This window comes from Lissotriton helveticus, chromosome 8 (assembly GCF_964261635.1).
Source record: "Lissotriton helveticus chromosome 8, aLisHel1.1, whole genome shotgun sequence".
In the NCBI taxonomy this organism is placed as follows: domain Eukaryota; kingdom Metazoa; phylum Chordata; class Amphibia; order Caudata; family Salamandridae; genus Lissotriton; species Lissotriton helveticus.
Window position 1 is genome coordinate 312,859,879 of NC_136069.1, and position 20,818 is coordinate 312,880,696.

Below are 20,818 nucleotides of genomic sequence, written 5' to 3' on the forward strand. Positions count from 1 at the left end.
ACATTCATGACAAAGAGGGACTGTAATATCTTTAGATTATCACGGAACAACTAACTCTTCACCCAAGTCTATTCAATCTATAAAGCCTGTACTTTGCTCCTCATTATAGCAAGTCTATGTGAATCTTTTGCATTAGAAGTGAACAAACAAAAGGAAGATGTAAACAATTTAAGACTGTTCTGAAAACTAGAAAATGTTGGCAATTTTTGGAAATAACTGGCTTTAATTGCTCACCAGCCATACTTTTCCATAACAGATTTTTGCTAATATAGCTCTACAATCATAAAATATAGCAAACTTTAATTAGAACAAACTTGGGGAGTGTTTCCAAAAATAAAAGAACAGTATGAATACAAAGAAGACAATTTCCTTAAAATGCAGCAGGAATATAACATTTAATGGTAATTTTCATATAGTGACTGGAGGTCGGCCTGGTATGGAATTAAAATATCATAATGCAAAGTAGTAAATACAGACTGCTTTGTAAATATTTGCATGGCAAATGAAGAAACATTCTGTCCCCAACGGACTTCCCTGTAACAAACTCCTTAACTTGTCCGCTAGTCTGTTAAACAAGTGCTAGTTAAGAGGACAGCATTTATACTGAAGAGATTTGTGAGCAGATGTCTTGAATACTTTTCGGAAGCCATTTTGCAGCCACTTGCATTTTACATCATACAGATACACGTTTTCTTATTCCCGCTTACTGCAAGGACCCTTAAAAGTATATGGCACAACTGTTCTTTCCACAGTAAACTAACAATTCGTTTAAAGAGAGGATATCAAGTGAAATATCTAATGGTATGGCCACGTTTGAACTGCTAGTTACAACTTATTGTGTTGCACTGCACAGTATTTCCTTCATGAAAGATTAAAAAAAGATTTATGATTGGGGAAGAGTGTGTCCATTTCAAAATCACAAAGTTTTTAAACATTTAACATTAGTCTATTGCAACATCAGCTACTGTTTCTCTAAGATTCTAGACCATGGTATATTGCAAATACAGCTTATTTTTTCCTTACTTAAAAGGTCTGGTGGGATGTTTACATTCCACTTCACCAGGTAAATAGAGTGCCTCTAATTCGTGCTTTCATGTTAATATAAAAAGTTACTTTTAGTAAAAAGTTGGTAAAAAAACAAAAACACAAACAGAATTCCAAAATACCTAACATAGGTGCAGTTTCTGCTTTTGCCTTAGGCATGGTCCATTTTGATATACATTTTTGGAAGTGCAATTATTTTACTCAGGATCTGGCGGAATATTTCATGTTAATCATTCCTCAAAGTTTCTAGGTATGTCATATTGGTATGACAAGTCAATGTCATTTCTTTAGTGAGAAACTGTTAGCAGCCTATTTCAATATTTAATAGGTTTTAACATTTCTATTAGAAGGAATACCACTCAATTGAATTGGTGCCTTGCATGCCGTATTCTTTACATAATCTCTTATCTACAGCTGAGGCTACAATGCTTCTTTTTGGGTTGTGAATCATTCTATCTTGAGATAAATAAGTGGTACAAGCATTTCTTCTTATAAGTTCAATAAACAAAGTTATTGGCAGATCTAGCCCCAAAGTGAACAAAACATTAGTTTCCAATACTTGATTTAGCATACTTTTATCAATACAGGGAAATATTTTTCTATATAGGATTAATTAATAGCAATATTTACATAATGGTGTAAAAATGGAGAACAAGGGTCTTAAGGCATTAGTTAGCTTGCTCTCCATGCAAGCATCTGCAGCCGCAAGTGAAAAAAATGCTTTCACTGTCCAACGTCCAATGAGACAGATTTATAGCATTTCATCCAGCTGAACAGATGCTGCTGAACCAGTTCAAGAAATATTCAAGTCTAAACTGTGTTGTAGAACCTGGAATGAAAAAAATCAAATGTTAGTAATTCTAGTAATCAACTGGAATAGGACTAGGTAGTTTAAAATAAATTAGAAACCAAGGTTAACAGAACATTATCAAAAATATCATTGATAAGAGTCACATTTTACATAATGTAATTGTGAGGCAAGAACTTCCAGTTTGTACCCTTTTGTACATACGATAACATGATACCAATAATTTAAATGCAGATGTTCCCATGCTCAAAACATAAGAACCACTGATTGTATGCACTGAGCCTAAAATATAGAACGAAAAACGTAACTTTTAGAGACATAACAGATTCTGTTTTTAACGTTTTTGGTGTACACCTGTTTTCACTAACCCCATGTATGAGGAATACCCATGTATCAGAATGTATACAAACACAATGGTAGCAAATATGTGAAATTTCCCACCAAAAAAGAGTTCTCCTTTTTTCTATTTACGAGGATAGGCTTTTCCCATGGGAAGTAGTCTCTTCCCCCACATGCCTTATAGAAATTGAAGTCACTTTCCCACATTTCCTCCACCATTCGTGCCATATTAATTTAATTATAATTTTAGAAATGATGGGCTTAGAAAGGACATTATAAATATTTGTGAATACCAAGTTACAACGAAGCGGAATTTTCAAAAACCGTTCTGCGGCTATTAGCCTGGGAACACCCACAATGTGTCACTTCCAACTAAAGACACACCTACTTATTAAGGAAACTTTTCAAATTTGTAAGTAACACATTCATATGGAAAAATACACAGATCCTTTTTTTTTTCTTAATCAATCACAACCTGATGTTTTGTGCTGTATGTCATCTTTTTCCACATGCAAGTCCCAAAAGTGCAAAAAGAAATGGACTGTGGCCCATAATATAAAATGTATAATATATACATTACTCAGTTTTACATGCTGAGAACTAACCAACGACATGGTTTTACAGCAGCATGTAAACACATTAATGTACAGTTGTGCTTCATGTATTCTGAATTTGGAATAACACTGCACAAAAAGCTCAATTGTACACAGTAGTCCCTGCCGGGTTGGAACCTCTAAGGCTTAAGGTCTCACTGAAGACATGCACAATGCTTTGCAACTTGTTTTCTCATCAAAAGAGGTTGGGGAGTTGAAGCTATTTGTCTGCCATAATTTACTGTTTATTGAGGTACTAATTTAAAGTCGAAGAATTAAAACACAACTAGTCCGTTTTTTTTAGATAGGTAATCACAGTACATAAAGGAAGTTAAGCTTTAGAAAATCAATTACTAGAGTGGTGGTTAAAGTTTGCTACAATTAAAATAAACAGCAACGAAGGGGAAAAAACCATTTGGAATGGATCCCCAATTAGAGAATATGTAGAGTATGAATCTCTTTACTTTAAGTCATGTTGCACAATAGCCGGTGTTGCTGTGCAACATGGTGTAAAGTAAAGAAAATAAAGTGCAATGACGCAGTTATCGTTCACGGCATCATATTGCTTTGTTCCACTGACTTTCATCCTTGTTGCACAGCAGGTAGCACTGCTGTGCAACAGGTCTAAAAAAATAAGTAAATAAATAAACAAAGCCAATAGATCTCACACAGGCAAAATCTATTGGCTTTGCAAATACTTGTTAACTCAACAATTGAGTCAATTACTTCAACTTTAATCAAGACAACAACAAAAAAAAACAAGCAGTTATGAAAAAGTATGAGAGTTCGGACTATTCTTACGTGACAGAAACAGAAAATGTATTGTAACTTTTCTCATATGAAAAGGCAGAACTTGGCACACTATAAGCGAGGTATGAACATACTTGTGAGCTCACCTTTCCTTCAGTTGGGATGATAGGTCATCTATGAGGACGATCAACTTTCCATTGAAATTATGACATGTTTTCTTTCATCTGAAATGCAATGTAGCACAAAAACACATGATGTACAGAACTGGAGAACTATACAAAGACCCTTTCTGAGTTCACTGTATCTGTTACATAGCTAACTGCTTGCTACAACATTTCTTAAGAACAAGATGCTATGTGGCTGTAACTTTAATTTTGCAGACTGCATCTATTATAGGCTCATGTGGCAATTATAAATGCTCCACCTAGTTGCTGGGGTTGCAGTGCTGTATTTTTCTCACAATTATGAATGTCCACAAGACGTAAAATGAAACATTAGGGCATGGACCTTTAGCCTAAAACACCCTACATCTCAGCCACATCTCTAGATTGTAATATATATACACATATATACACACACACACACATATATATATATATATATATATATATATATACACACACATATATATACACATACACACATATATATATATATATATATAATGACGTATATTTCTTTGCTTTCCTTCTACCCCATGGTGAGGTTTGGTTGCCTGCATCTGAATCTATGTTAGACAAACAGCAAAACCACTGTTTTACATAACATTTTTGCTTTTTCAGAAGAAGCTCCTTTGATTCACAAGCTGTGCATGGGTATACATCAATATTGCTTCCTGTTGTGCAGGGATACTCATGCACAGCTTGCGAATCAAAGGAGCTTCTTCTGAAAAAGCAAAATGTTATGTAAAACAGTGGTTTCCAAGTGGCTGATTACATCCTTAAGTGGTACATTACCAAAGAAAGACGGACTTTCAGTCTGGAATGTTCTCTTGTCCAAGTTGTTAATTTGCTAGCTTAGAACCGGTCTGGATGTATACTTACTATCCATGTAGTAATACCAGATTTAGTGGTAAATAAATTGCTTACCTTTGGTAATAATATTTCTGGTGGATGTACTATCTACCTGCAGATTCCTCACCTCTTGAATCTCCTCCAAGCACCAGACTAGAGCTGGAAAAGTTGAAATAGCTCTGAGACAGTAAGACAGTGCCCTGGCTACAGATAGACTTCCCTGCCTCACTGGGTGTGACATGAGCTGTATCTAGCGCCGCCATAACATTCTGATGTCAATTCCTGTTAGAGATGGGGGTCTCTCGTTGGCAATGGCATACACCTTTGACCAAATAGGGACCCTTGCTTTTAAGTCAGGGAAAGGGGATCACGCTACTAGATAACCCCTGCTCACCCCCTTGGTAGCTTGGCACGAGCAGGCAGGCTTATCTCAGAGGCAGTGCGTTAAGCATTTGTGAAGACATACAGTAATACAGTGAAAACACTACAGATGGACACCACACCGGGTTGTATAAAAATAAGTATTCTTTATATAGACTTATCACAAGACTGCAAACGACAAAAAATCCACAATACTGTAATCACAATTAATACTTCACGATGGTAGAAGTAATTCAAAAATAGGTCACTCAATCAGTCTTTGGCAACAGATAACCCCAACGGGATTTATCACAACATCGAGGTCAAAGAGTTCCCCAAGTACGGCGCCGACCGCGTGGTGCGCAGTGTCGGGCCCAGAGTCAAAACAGACCCCAGAGAACAGTACCTTGAAAAGCGAAACAAAGACAGCTCACAACGTCGGGGGAGATGCGGTGCCGTTGGCGCGTTGCAGCGTTGGTTCCTTGCTTCGGGGGAGATGATGCGTCGGTGTCCTGGTTGCTTGCGCAGGCAGGGGATGCATCGGTTCCTGACCGGAGAAGAGGTGACGTTACGTTGGCGCCGAAACCACGATTCCTTGCGGTGTCGCGGTGTCGATGAGTTCTTGCCCATCTTTGTTGAGGATTGGCTCTGCGATGATGTCTGCTTCGGAGTCAATACTGCACAGTAGCAGGCGTCGATCTACGTGTACAAGTCGGAGCAGCGCTAGCGACTTCGATGCAGATTGTGGCGGCGTTCACTGGCGTTTGTGTTGCACATTCCTTCTGTAGCGACTGAAACAGCAAGTTTCAGAAGCAAGCAAACAGAAGGAGTGAAGTCTTTTGTATCCTTGAGACTTCAGGCAGGAGGCAAGCTCAGTTCAAGCCCTTGGAGTAATATTCTGCACGATGATGAAAGTTCTGTAAAAGTTCCTTCTCCTTTCTTCTGCAATGATGACACCACTGCAGGCCAACCCAATAACAGCACACTGGCAGAGGGGAGTCCAAACTCCTGTAGCTTCCTTCGGTTCTTCTCCGCGGCAAAGGTTCGTCTTGTGTTCCCAGAAGTGATCTAACTTCTTGGGGTCTGGGTCCCCATAATAATACTCAGAAATTCTTTATCCTCTGAAGGCAGAGGGTCCTGTACCTTGTCCAAACCAGTTCAGGGTGCATTCTGCCAGTGCACAACTTCTTCCTTTGTCGGAGAAGGCCAGGGTCTTCAGACGCACCACAGGAGGTGGAGCCACATTGTGGAAGGCAGGCACGGCTCTATTCCGGCCCAGGTGCTACTCCTCCCACCACTCCTAAGGTAGATCGGCCTATTCAGCCTAGTGCTGGCTCACCCTGTCTCCTGGAGCCCCCCAGACCCTGTCACTCACTAAACCAGACACACAATACACATGCTAGCAGAGGCAGGCTGGATGGTTAGGTAAGAACATACTGACTTTCTAAAAGTGGTATTTTCAAACACAGAATATTAAAACCAACTTCACTAAAAGATGTATTTTATCATTCTGAGCTCAGGCATACTGAACACGAATCTCTACCTCGTCCCCGGGTCAGTTAGGATTATAAGATGTTATAATCAAACTGCCCGTTCGGGCCTATGGGGACAGGTAGCCTTGTCATAGTGAAAAATGGAATAGGTCGTAATTCACTATCAGGTCATGCCACACGCATCAGGGCATGTCCTACCTTTTACAAACAATGCACCCTGCCTGTAGGCCTACCTTAGGGGTGTCTGATATGTAGAAAATGGAAGGTCTAAGGATTGGCGAATGGGTGGACCCGCCTAGTCGACACAACAGTGTCAGACTGCGTAGAGGCTCTACAGTGGCAGGCCCGAGTTACACTTTTAGGGGCTGCTTCGGTGGGTGGCACACTCGGTGCTTTAACACAGGGAACACTTGTACTGTGGCACTGAATAGCAGTGGCACAGTGCCCAAAGCATCAAAACCAGCAAAACATATAAAAAAACAGAGGAGGCAATCGGTAAAAAATGGAAGGGAGACTCACGCCAATGGTACCAGGTCTAACAATTCCCATCTTGTTTTTCAAGCCCTGAGAGGCAAAGACAAGACAGACAGTGGCAGAAAGGCAGTGCAGAAAAGTAACTTGGAACATTATTAAAATGTAAGACTACTCTTTGGAATGGGAAGGTGGGCAGATAAGTGAAGAATCTGCAAGTAGGGTATTCAACAGAAAGGCTGTTACCAAAAGTAAGAAAAGTATAATTCGGATGTATATGTCTACCTGCAGAGTTCTCAAAACCAAAACAGTACAACACTGGAGGTGGACTTGAAGAGATAATATAATCAAGAGACCTCTACCCATAGTTCCAGCAAAATGCCACTATAACTGATCCCTTGTTACTGTCCAACCCCTTCACATCTAGCAACACTCCTGTATACTACCAAGTAAACTGACAGTGCTCTGACAATGTGGGCACAACATCTACAAGGACACTAAATGTAGATATATATATATTTTTTTAACAATGCAGAAGGACAACAGTCTATTTCGGAGCTGCTACACCCTTCTAGGGAGCTGCTTATCCAGCAAAGATCAACCAGCGCAAAACTCAAAATCCCTTAAAAAAAAAAAAAAAAAAATAGGAACTGCAGCTTTTCTCCTTTCCACTCTTTGGTAGAAAACAGAAACTAATAGAGTATGGAAAGGAAAATAGATACACATTAGGAACCCTAACACATGAGACAGAATGAAACAAAGGATGGATCCATTGATAAACGCCGTATTTTGAAACTGATCAGTTGTGAAGACCAGACAATATTTATAGATAAAGTAGAGCAGCCTAAGTCAAACGTATATGGATCTAAATCATAAACCCATCAGAAAACTAGAACAAAATACTCTACAGAGGCTTGCTAAATGCAAAGAGAAAACAAACAGGTGAGCCTTCACAAAGAAAACCTTGTTGTTTTAAAGAGGACATGTAGCATACCATAGTGGTAGCCTTGCCTATAGAAACACCTCCTCTTTGTCACAAAACATAATTACTGTTACTACCGTACACCATCATATCAAAGGCAGAGTGCAGCCAAGATAAATTCATCTCACTAGGAGAAAGCAGATTTATTCAGGTCATTACTTTTTAGCCCTGGTCATGAGACACTAATATATGAAGGTGTGTATGAAGAACCTTAACATTCCAAACAAGATTAACTTTATTGTGAACAAAAATAAAAGATAAGAACATGGATAGAACACTAAGAACCTCTATGTGCACCCCTTTTCTGGTCAACACAATGTAAGTAAAATCACAAGTCCAAGCTTTTACAAGGCTGCCCGCTAAGACAGGGAGGAATTGAAGAAGACATGTACTCTGAATCAAAGTTACGTTTAAGAAGGGAAACCTCGGAGAGGTCCCAAAAAGGAAAATAAGGGGCAGTACAACTGGGGTACTGCTGTCATAAAAGGAAAGACAATCACAAGAGGGGTGCCCCACTGAAAGTATAGACCAAACCTCCTTTAGATAAAGAGACTACTATAGGACAGCCAAACAACTCACCTCACATTTTTTACAAGAACTTTGGGCATAGCTTGATACTTATGTAAACCTAAGAGGGACTTGGGGGTGGTGCTTAACCCACATCTGCTTGCACAAAGAAGAGGTCAGTGTTTAGGTACAATCCAACTGATTTTTGCATTAGCTGTTAATTGGGAGTGTCAGTTGGGAGAATGGGAGAGCAGTCCAGATTCATTTCAAAGATCAGATTTAAATTGATTTAAATTGGTGGTGATTTTTGACTGTTGTCAAATACCGGAGGAATTCAGTCTTAGTAAGGATGAGTAACAAAGGCATCGGGCATCCATTTATGAATAAGACTAAGAATAAGACTGAGGCAAGATGCTGATTATTACCAGCAATTAAGATTTTCAGATAGAGTTGTGCATCAGTGCATCGATGGATTTTGATAGTGTTGTCGATAAGCAAGGTTACAAACGGTTCCATGAAGAGGTTGAAGACAATCGAGGGGTCAGCATAAAATCCTAGGGTCTCTCCATAAGACTGGTAGTTTCTGGAATCTTAAAGCTGAAATCTAAAGGATTCACTGGTAATCACTAGTGAGATAGAAGGTAAACCAGTGCTTAAATTGTGTGGGTGGTTGCCGGTGGAAGCCACCACACTCATGTTAAAGGTCTGGCCCTCTTTTCTGCATCAGACATTATTGAGAACAAGAGAAGGAAAATAATGTGGAAAGAATGGAAGGGAAAGATTGTAAAACCATCAAAAAGGGAGAAAGTAGGAACCTGCAAGAGTGAGATTTTTTATCAACTTTTATTAGCATTTTAATTGGTCCATTCAGCAGAGGTGCAGGTTAACACAGTCAACAAGTCTTACCATGCATATAGTGGAACAAAGCTAAAGCTAAAAATAACAACGTATTATAAATATTAAAACTATTTTACCCTCCTCCGCCCACTTTCCCACCCTTACCTCCCCAGAGAGTAATGCTATGGATTGTCCAGCACAGTCACATTTTCTTGATGGCACTGTGTGATTCGATCACAAGTCCATCTTAGTGGACAGTGTCCTCCTTCATCCTAGAGGTTTCACAGGCTTTAGCACAGTCATTCTGCGCTTCTAGCAGTACCATGCAGGTGGGTCTTTACATACAATTACATTGCAGACGTGTATTTTACACATGAGGTAATTCCTCTCTAGATGCTGATTTGTTTGACAGTTTTACATTTCCCAGTGAGCTGCATTGCTAATGCCTCAACGTGGCCTATCACCATTACTCCTGTCCTCTTCACACATTGGGCTTAACCCCTCCAAAAGTCCTGAAATCAGTTTCATCAGCTAGTCTTTTGCCAGTTGTGGGAGGTGTGGATGTCTTCCAATTCATCGTAATAGCTTGTTTAGGCAACAACACACGTCCACACATTTCATCGCTACTTCATTTCCCTTTGGTCATTTGTGTTTTCCCAATCTCAATGTTCTCTAGGTCTTTCCTTCTAACTGCGAATTCAATATTATCGATGATGGCCTGTGAGTAGTCTTTCAGCACTGGGCACTACCAAACCATATGCTGGAAGTTTGCTTCATCAGTCCTACATCTGGGGCAGGTTGCAGAGGTTCCTGCTTAGATCAGTCCTAATTTAGGAGTAGTGAAGTATGCCCTGTGGAGTATACTGAATCTGATATATCTGAAACAGGCACTGCGGGACACATTTGGATATTCTTGAGCCCTCTGCCATTCTTTTTCATTAAAGGGTCGGCCAGCAATCACTTCCCAGTTATCTCTCAGGGTTTGTAGTGACACTGCAGTGTGTTCCAGTATGGACTTATAAAGCCAGGATATCAACCACCGTCCACAACCCCTTCAAGAGTGAGATAAAGAGGTAGAGATAGTCTGGCACTGGATTACATAGGCAAGAGATGGATTCAGGACTATGCAGCTTCGGAATTAGAGTGCCAACATTTATTGTCAAAAGCCACAGGCTTCTGAGCAGAGCTTTAGGGTACAGACACTCATTCTTTTACAAATTAAGCCTGGAGGTAAACCACTGTAGGTCAGAGCCAGAGAAGCCCATGCAGGTTTCCAGTATGTGAATCCGTGATTAGTGGTTTACTGGTCTTCAGTGATGAAGGATGTAATTGAGGTCAATATGTGACTGGAGGTTCAAAGCAGTTTATTTGGAGGGGGTTCAAGTGGAAATTGCAGGCACAGTAGAAATCTGGTGTTAAGGGTTTGATTGTGTTTCTGTTCTCAGTGATGCAGCTATTGAAGATACTGTACCTATAAAATGAATGTTGGACAGGAGGGTCTGACAGGAGAGTGGCACAATGTTTGACTTAGTTGAAAAGCGCTTTGGTTTTATTGGAGGCTCTGTTGAAGGTGATTATGACTATCCAGGACTTTGGTTCCGCTGAACTAGTTATCAGCATTTACAATTTTGATTAGATTGCATAGGTCAGAATGCAATATGGAAGGCATCAGTGACTGATTGTGCACTTGGAAGGAGTTGAAAGGTAGGTAAAAAATAATTATTTGCACCCAATATGGTTATTCTTTGCATTGCTATACTCCTTCCAATACACACTATTGTTCATCTTTCTTCTATATGTTCATACAGGGAAACATCCTTTACAACGCAACTTTTACCACGCAGTGCTATTACAACGCAGGTTTTACAACGAAAACCATTACAACGCATTGCGCTGGGGGGCTCTAGGATAGGGAATAGATTTAATTCACTATCAAACACCTTCCCTAGTGTCCACGGGGACTGGAGTTGGAATAGTAAATTAAACTATTCACTATCCAGCACCCCACAGTGCTATGCGTTGTAATGGTATGCGTTGTAAAAACTGCGTTGTAACAGCATGCGTTGTAAAAGCATGCGTTGTAACGTCATACATCCGTTCCTACATGCTTCATGAGTGCAGTGTGACCAGCTTCGATTTTCTCATAACATTTGCTAGCATAAAGGCATGCAAGTGAGAAACATTTTGGTTGTTCAGGCTTTGAAGGGATGGAATTAGCATCAAAAGGAAATATAGTGGAAACATTTTGAAAATCCCCGAGGTTCAACTACAGATGCCTTCATGAAATGGTAGGCTTAAATATTTTACTTAAATGGATCTAGTTCTACAGAACTAGATGTCATAACCATCTGAGTATCGTGAAATAATAAACATTTGGAAGTCCTGAACAATAGCACACCCGAAAGCATACACAATACCTATGTTAGCATACACGTACCTGTAGTAGCGTTTTCTTCTTCTAATCCACCATTAATCCACTGGCTTTCAGTCCCCAGTAATCTATTTTGAGACTCACTGAGTGGTCTTATAGAAGGAGGCTGAATGGTTCCAACACTAAAAACAATAAAATATACATTCTATTATACCATTTGTGGTTAATATGGACTAGAGGTAAATTACTTAACTGCAAGTTATCAAAGCAATGCTTCTAGGCTACGTCAAAATGGATTCTGGTCTATTATTGGAAGCCAAAGAGGCTCATTTGTCACCCTTGTTTCCATGAGACTCCATACTAATATCATATCTAGAAGTACAAGTTAGTTCAGCACATTGAAAATCGTGTTCACCCGCTAATGAGTGCCCCTTAATATTCAAGATGCCTTTCATTGATAGTGCATCTGGTTCATAAAATATTGGTTCTTGCCATAGTTCCTATTTTTGATTGTTACCAAGCACACTTTCAGAGTTGGGAACAAAATTCTGTTAATGAGGTCGTTGTGGCAAAAAATCTATTACACTTGGTTAGGTATGGCAAGACAACTTATTACTCTGTTCGAGATTTCAGAAAAAATGATCTGCACTAGCCTCCTTATTTTTGCATGCACTTTCATGTGGCCTTGCTGTGATTGCATCAGAGCAGGGGTCTTCAGGAGATTCTCTTATATAAGCATTGAGCCTTAGACAAATCTTTTCATTGAAGTGTTTATGCCTGGCCAGCCACCTCGCCTCTAGTGTACAGCTGGAATAACTGGAACAGCTCATGACTTGAATCTCTGACCAATTAGGACTGTATGGATCATTCTAATAACGGGTCCCAATAACTGCAATATTGGTCATTTTATGCCATTCTGATGTGACCTTCAACTGGAAATAAAGTGTTTACCGCTTGGAGAAATAATGTTCAATCCTTCATGTTCTATCCTCAAGATATCTTTTCCAGAGTACACATTACTTCAAATGATGATCTGCTTAGCAGACAGTATTTTTACTTCTCGCTCTATCTGGATTCACAGCTTGACATGGGACAAAACCATTACAACACTGCTGCACCATTACTGTGAGCAAAGGGTTGTGCCTGCTCCTGCCTTTTAGGTGCAATCAGACACTAGACTTAGCATGCAGTTAAGATGGTGTTCTATTACATTCATGTGTACTAGGAGGTGGATCTACTTCTATAGCATGACCTAAAAAAAAAAAAAAGATTCATGCCTTTACTAGAACATATTAAGACAATAGAGCAATGCCCTCTGGGAAGAAGGTGCTCTGCCTCACCCAATGCACAATTGATCTGCCCGCTTGTTCAATAGTGTTATTAGTATTGCATATTTAGATCGTTTAAAGAGTGCAGCTTGAACCCAGAATGCTTCTATGCGCTGGTTACAGCCAACTAAACAGAGTGATTCAAAGAGAGTAACTAGAGGTAGCAACGTCTTCCACTTCCTCTTAACTTGATACAGTTCAGATGTGGGATGGACGGAAAGCAGAAGTGTTTTTCAATGCTAAATTACTCACCCGAGCCACACCCTCATCCGGTGGATAAGTCTTATAGGGGAAGGTCTACTCTGGCCCACACCAAAAACAGTGGGCTTTGAGCCGCCCAGTGCCTACCGTTGCTTCGCTCTGTGTGTCATGTAGCAGTGAATTGGTGCAAAAGTGAAATATTTTCATGACAGAAGCAATTCTACTTTTTCATATGGTTTGAAATATATCAGAAGAATTCAATATTTGTATTTCCTGTTGCAAAAAAAAAAAAGACTTCAACCATTACATAAACTGGGAACATTTGCACTACGTCGGCAAAAATATTACCCCTCCAAATGCTTGAATAAAGCAATTATTTGAAAGTTGGCCAGTTAAACTATATGGTTGCACGCTTGATACAGCAACATTTCTGATTGACTTCATTTAGTAAAAACAGCAAATTATAGAGCAGACTGGATTATATAGCAAGGGTTGCAAAGTCATAAGTGCCCGGAAAAAGAGCATGAGGTGAGGAGGAAATAGACCTCTAGGAGGAGTCAACATCTAATCTATGCAAATTGCAACAGATTGGTAATAATAGTTTTTTCACACAACTGCTGTCAAGTCAGACCTAAAAATTGTACTGATATGTATCAATGGCTACTGTAATCATCATTAGCTTCCACAAAGAATCATTAAACTAGACATTACCAGACTCCTTGTCATCAAAGTGGTAAAATACTTTAGGTGACAGAAGGTGATCAGAGGTAGGAACTATAATTCTATTTATATAGCGCTTACCACCCCTGTCGAGGCATTGAAGCACTTTATAGCGAGTAGCATGCTACTCCAGAACCCAAGATTGGAGGTTATTAGTTAGTAGATTAGTAATGTTGACTACATTCCTTTATGCAATAGCTGTGTTACGTTTTTGCTCTGTTTTTACACAAAAGAAGGCCAAAAAAAGTGTATGGTCAGTTGGAGTTGGTGGGCAGGGTTCAGGTAGTTCTTTGAGGGAGGTGGGTGGGGTTATGTCAATGAGTACCTTCAGAGGAGTCTGGTCAATGGAAATTCACTGTGGCGAGGTGTAGCTTGTTGTGGTCTTCAGTTGAGGAAAGAAGCCCGTCTTGTCTAAAATAGCGTTCAAATTTCTATGTGACCAGGCAGAATGCCACAAAAGACTAGTCCGCTCCTTACGGAATCTTTTGGATTCTAGCCTGACAGCATTGAAACCCCAAATACTGCATAGCTCTTTAGTGAACTTGATCTCGGTTGCCAGGTACAGTAGATAATGGAGTGGACTGTCCCGTTTTAAAACCATTCTGAAAGGATTGAAGAAATACAAGGTCAGGCAGTCAGTCAACTTCTTCATGAATCTCATTCGAATTGTGAAGATGTGTTTCAGTGGAAAGTCAGAGAACACATAGGATAAACTTTTAGGGAAAATATTGCTGCTTTAGATTATATGGTGTGCATACTCCTGCCACCTAGTGTTTGGCACAGATGTTGTAAGTTGGTTTTCGTCAAAGAGGTTTGGTTATCGAGGTGACTCATGATGCTACCTGCAATGCATCAGGACATCAACTTCTGTCTTATCTTCGTGTTTCAGTATGATCGTGCTATATGGACATCAAAACAGGAATGCCAACTTTCAACACATAAGAAGCTTGTGTGACTGCATACTGCTTCAAAGCAGAGAAGTCAGGTCACTTAAGAATGACTTACTGGGGTGAAAGGGGTGCAGGGATTTAGGAGGAGGGAGAGTGTGGAAAATGTACCATTTAAGTTATACCTTAATAATACCTGAATCTTTCTACTCTAAGTTTCGGCGAGATCTTAAGACCTGGCTTTTCTCTCAGTGATCAGCTTTCCGTTTACTCAGTCTGCAGTAGTGGACATGCCTGCGCCGGGAAACCCTGTCAAGGGTAGCTGTGCGCATTATAAATTTAATTTAATAATAATAATAATAGTAAGTTCCTGAAGTCCGTAACCAATGTCTCTGGATTACCCATATTTAATATGCCTGTTTGGCTTGTAAAATCTTTCAGTGCAAAAAGATCATTTGGCACCAAAGTAATGGACGGTAGGCGCATTACAGGATCCAGCTCTGGATTTCTCCAGAGTCACCATCTAGATGTGGCACTGAAGAATATTAAGGAATATACTCAGAATATGAAAGAGGCTTCGACCACTGGAAAGCCTAGAATACGTTTCCATGAACAACTCTTATTTCAGAGGCCATCCTTCGCCAAGACCACGTCTAGTCTTACACAGACAACAAATTCAGTGGAACCCACTGTCCGACTGCCTCAAAAGGCACCTTTGGTGCTGGAGACTCCTTGCATTGCAAGGTTGTTACAATGCATTCCGTTGCAACGCATGCCTTTACCGCGCATGAGTTACAACGGAATGCTATTTCCACGCATAACCTTTACCTCGAATATTCCTTTACCACGCATAGATTTACAACAATTTTCGTTGTAAATGTATGCATGGTAAGGGCATACTCTTGGTAAAGGTTATACCCCTCCCCTGTACCATTACATGACCCCCCCAGCCCCCACTCCTTATAATTTCCCCTGCCCTTAATCCTTTTTTTTTTTTTAACTATAATTCCCCTCACCTTTTCACGTTGTCTCCTCTCCATCTTCCTTGGTGACGTTGTATGTCGTAAAGAGGAAGAAGAAGTTTCTATCCGTTTCCTCTCAAACAATGCGGATTGCCTCCGCTTCGGCATATCAAGTGCGTTTTGGGGTGGGGTGGGTACGGGGGTGGGACCCCTCAACCTCCCCTTTTCAATCTTAAGCTTTTTTTATGGGGCGGGGGGAAGACCCCTCAAGCCCCCTTTTTCTTTTTTTAGCATTTACCACACATACCTTTACTACGTATCTCGTAGTAAAGGTATGCATGGTAAAGGCGGTCGTAACCACGCATGCGTTGTAATGCATGCGTGGTAAAGGTTTGCGTGGAAACTGCCGCTTTGTAGTGCCCGTTTCCCGTATTGCAAAGCTTAAGCTTAGACACAGAGAAAGTCTGTCTTGGAATTGAAATCTACTACGAAACGAGCCTCAACCAAGACTCCGAGCAAGACCCATCCTGAACACAAAGAAGAGCAGTCTGATGTACGACTGGAGAATCTATCAAGGTCAAGTCCATACGTGAGTGGCCGATCACCATGAGGTCAAGCCACATGCGGTGCAAGAGGATGACCACCTCCCCAGCGCTCTTTAATGCGAAAGTGATCACTCTGCTTCACCACAAAGAACCTGACCCCATGGCGGCCCGCCAAACACAGCTGTCTGTATAGTTCTGGCCATAGCTAAAGAGCATCCGCAAGTGCTCCACAAAAAGTAAAAAACCCACTGAATGCATAAGTGGCTCCTCCTACAGTGGAGAGACTACAAAACCGCATGGAAAGATACCTTCTTCACTCACGGATATGTTCTACCAGATTATATGTGTTCCACACAGAAAGAAAGAACATGCTCAGAAAGGTCTTGGGAAATACCCCTCCACCTAATAAGAAGGAAGCAAGTAAATCGAGGCTGCAGGCAAACCTGTAGCAGAGGAGGCTGCCCAGCAATGGCACATCGACAACTCCATTGTCCTGCTCTGCCAGGGCCAATTAGATTTGTCACTACCTGTCCTTTTACTCAGTCCACACAAGAATCGAAACACAAGATCACCTGCATGCAATTGTGAAAAACGTAATGGTAGTTAATTTCCTGGTGACCTCAAACCAATCATAACAGTCACCATGCTGGATATTACTGGCAGTAATATACAGATTTATAAAATGCTATAGGCCATCTGCTACCAGCTCAAAATGGTCAAAAGAATAAGATCATGTTGGCACACCATCGAGCAACAGCTGATAGGGTACAGCCTGGCATTAATTACCACCTGCAGTGTCACAGTCTTTTTCCTCTCCCAGAGGATGAAAGTGAGTGAAGTGCAGGTTATGTGGTCAAGGAACACTCTGGTTAGTAGCCAACTGCCACCTGAAACTTAGACTAAAAACTGCATGATGAAGGAACAAACAGTGAATTAGGGACCCAAGCAGAAGTACTAAGTCCAGGTCATACCATCTTATAAGATTCAAACACAGCCAATGTAAATGGAGTTGCAGGGCCACTTACCATTTTGAAATAATCTTTCCAAACACTGAAAAAGTATTGCCTGTCCTCCTTTACTGCTTCTGACTGGAGGTCATTGGCAATGTGCTTGGGGCACCGCCTGAATTGTCTCCTATGTAACAAATGTATCCAATATGCAGCCAAGAGATTACCTATTTTGTACTCTGAATTGGGACCTAATCCCTGGAGGGCCTAGTTTGAGCCACAGCATCTGTATATCTGAGAGACGGCCAGCATAGGACGTTCTAAGGGACTCAACAATTTTCCAAGGGGAAGAGCATCATTCTGTGCTACTCCACTCCATATTTATTTTGAAAGTTTTATATAGCGCGAACAAGATCTTTGCAGATATCAGAGCGCTTTACATAGAAAGGGGGAACATGAGGGAGCATAGTCAAACAGATACGTCAGTAGTGCTAATAGTACAAATACGTGGGAACATAGAAAATCACGTAAGTCGATAATACAAGTAAAACAAATGAGCAAAGGGGTCGACCAAGTAGTAAAGATCGGTGCAGAGTCTTAAAAGTGTCCAAAATAATAGTTCAAGTGTATTTAGCCATGAGGATAGCTTTTACTTCTTTCTTAAACAGTGTCGCGGAGGAGATGAGCCTCGTTTCAGGAGGGAGTGAGTTCCAGATCCTGGGTGCCATTCCTGAGAAGGAGCGTTTATAAGTTTTTTCCTTCCGGAATCTTCGAGGCTTCAGCAGAAGATTGTTTGTGCCTCTGGTGTTTCTAGAGCCGCCAGAAATTGTCAGCTTCTGAGTGAGATAGCCGGGTGAGCTCAGGTGGACAGCCTTGTGCGTCATGCAGGCGATTTTCAGATGTATTCTGGCTTCAAAAGGTAGCCAGTTTAGGTATTTCAAGTCAGGGGAGATATGTGAGTGTTTTTTTGACCCAGTGATGAGTCTCGATGCAGCGTTTAGAGAAGCTCTATGGGGTGCGGTAGTAGTTAGGGGGAGTCCGCAGAGGGCGATGCTGCCATATTCTATTCGAGGGATGACTCGTGCTTGTTCTGCAGTTTGGAAGTCTTTGGCAGGGAGGAAGGGTTTAAGTTTCCTCAGGGTATTGATTTGGTAGTTCGCTCCCTTAGTTGCCTTGCTGATATGTTGCTGCATGTTGAGATTGGTGTCAAGTGTTATGCCTAAAGATTTTGCTGAGTCCACGATGGTGGGTTGGACATTGAGTGCAGTTAGGTGTTTAAGACAAATTTGAGTGGTAGAGATCTTCGCGGGAGGAGAGATAAGAAGGAACTCTGTTTTCAGAGCATTGAGTTTGAGATGATTATCGGCAAGCCAGGATTGGGTGCTTCTGATCGTTGAGTTCAGGAGCAAAATGTCATTGGGGGATTGTAATTTGAGATATAGTTGGGTATCATCGGCGTACATGTGAAAGTGTACATTGGATGCTTGTAACAAGGTGGTGAGAGGTTCCATAACTAGGTTGAACAAAGTTGGGGATAGGGAGGAACCTTGGGGACGCCTAACGAAACAGATATTGGCGAGGACATCAGGTTGTTGCTCTTGAATTTCTGCGACCTGTTGTGTAGAAAGGAAGTGAACCACTTGAGAACAGTCCCAGACAGACCCATTCTTGTGTTTAATAGTTCGAGTAAATTCTCATGTTTGACGGTGTCGAATGCTGAAGAGAGATCAAGAAGGATGAGGAGGCAGGTATCGTTTTGATCTAGGATTTGAAGGGCGTCGTCAATTATGTGGGTCATAGCAGTTTCTGTACTGTGTCCTGCTCGGAAGCCTGATTGATGAGGGGTGAGGAGATCAAACTGATCAATGTGTTTAGTTAGTTGTAGTTGTGCGCATTTTTCCAGCAATTTGGCGAGAGTGGGGATATTGGTAATGGGACGGTAGTTGTTTAAATCAGAGGGGTCGGCTGTAGGTTTCTTTAGTAAAGGTGTGACTTGTCCCACTTTGAGGGAGTCAGGGATGGTTCTTTGTTTGAGTGAGCTGTTGATAATTTTAGTCCAGAGTGGGAGGAGCAAAGGGGTAAAGTCTTTTACAGCGTTAGCAGGAAGGGGGTCCGTGAGGTGATTGGATGGTTTCAAGGTGCTGAGCAGTTTGCCAATTTCTTCTTCAGAGTAGGTGACAAAGGATGACCATGTAGCATTGTTTTTTGGTTCAGTGGGTGCTATGCAGTGAGGTTTGGAGTAGAGGCTTGCGTCAATGAGGAGATCGCTCTTTATGTTGTCAGTTTTTTGGATAAAGAAGGCGGAGAAGTCTTCACAGGAGGGAGCCTCGCGCATAGTGCTGAGTGGCTGGGGTTGTTCCTTGGATTGCGTTCTGATTAGCTCAAACAGTTTTCTCGGACTTTTTTTGTTTGGTCGAGCTGGAGGCTGAAGAAATCTGTTTTTGAGCGTTTAATTTTCCTGAAATAGGCGTTTCTCTTTTTCTTCAGTGTTTTTAGGTGCAGTGCAGATGGAGCTGATCTCCAGGTGCGCTCTGCCATTCGCATGGCTCGTCTATCCTCATTGAGACTCCCGTCGTACCATGGATTGGAGATTTTAGTGTAGACTCTTTTTAGTTGCATAGGTGCAGCCTCATTAATTATTGAGGTCATCGCGTTGAGATAGTGGTCAGTCAAGGATTGAACGTCCGTAGTGCCGGTAGGGGGAAGTAGGAGATTGCAGCTGTTAGGGGGTAAAGAGTTTGGGTTGAGTTTTTTCAGGTCTCTTTTCCAGATTTTGGGCTTGGAGGATTGAGCCGTGTTAAATTTGACTTTTTCATTGATGAAGAATGTGACAATATGATGATCTGACCAGTCACAGGGTTGGATAGATTCGAGTTGGATAGAGTCTTCTTTGGAGATGATAAGGTCGAGGATAGAGCCTTTCTCGTGGGTCGGGCTGTTGCATATTTGGGTGAGGTCAAGGGCATTGAGGAAATTTTTAAGACTATTTACCACCGCGCCATTGTGATCGTTCCAGTGGAGGTTGAAGTCCCCGAGGTATATTTGGGTGAGCTGCCTTCCGGAATTGGTTGAGATCATATCCATGATTTGTTGGGAGAAGGTGGGGTTGTCCCCGGGTGGGTGGTAAATGCCGTGAAGAGAGCATATCGGTTTGCCCTCACTGATAATATCGAGGCAGATGTATTCACAGGAAGTTGGGGAGGGTAGGGAGGGGGAGGTGACTTTCAGAACAGAGAGGTTGTTCCTGTAAATGCATGCGATTCCACCACCTATTTTGCCGGACCTGTCAAGTCTAATGATGTGGTAGTTTGGAGGAACCAGAATGTCCATTATAGGTGTAGAAGATTCGGTTAGCCAGGTTTCAGTCATGATGATTAGGTCAAGGTCCAGTGTTAAGATGAGATCAGCGATGGCGGAGGAGTGTCTAGAGGCCGATCTGCAGTTGAGGAGAGTGCATTTGAGGCGGGGTGTGTCGAGGGAGGTAGCGGGTTCTAGAGAGAGGGGGACTTTTCTAAGGTTATTAGGGATGGAGATTCTGTTATACTTATTTGTGTGTACGCGACAACATGATAATGTGTGGTCTCCTTTAACACATTTGTGCGCAGGGATCCGACTGCTGAAATAACCTGGTCTGCAGTAAAAGCACAAGTTACTTACCTT

At 41.3% G+C, this 20,818-nt stretch overlaps 1 protein-coding gene across 1 annotated transcript in view; it reads right to left on the reverse strand.

Annotated features, from left to right (window-relative positions):
- Positions 1-371: 371 nt before the first annotated feature.
- Positions 372-20,818, reverse strand: part of ZDHHC20 (zDHHC palmitoyltransferase 20) — a 195,384-nt gene continuing 174,937 nt past the window's right edge. Inside the window, exons 11-13 of the mRNA XM_078657089.1 lie at positions 11,635-11,750; positions 3,681-3,758; positions 372-1,873 (exon numbers count right to left, since the gene is read on the reverse strand). Coding sequence (XP_078513215.1) covers positions 3,721-3,758; positions 11,635-11,750 — 154 coding nt within the window. The 3' untranslated portion in view covers positions 372-1,873; positions 3,681-3,720. The remainder of the gene's footprint in view (positions 1,874-3,680; positions 3,759-11,634; positions 11,751-20,818) is intronic.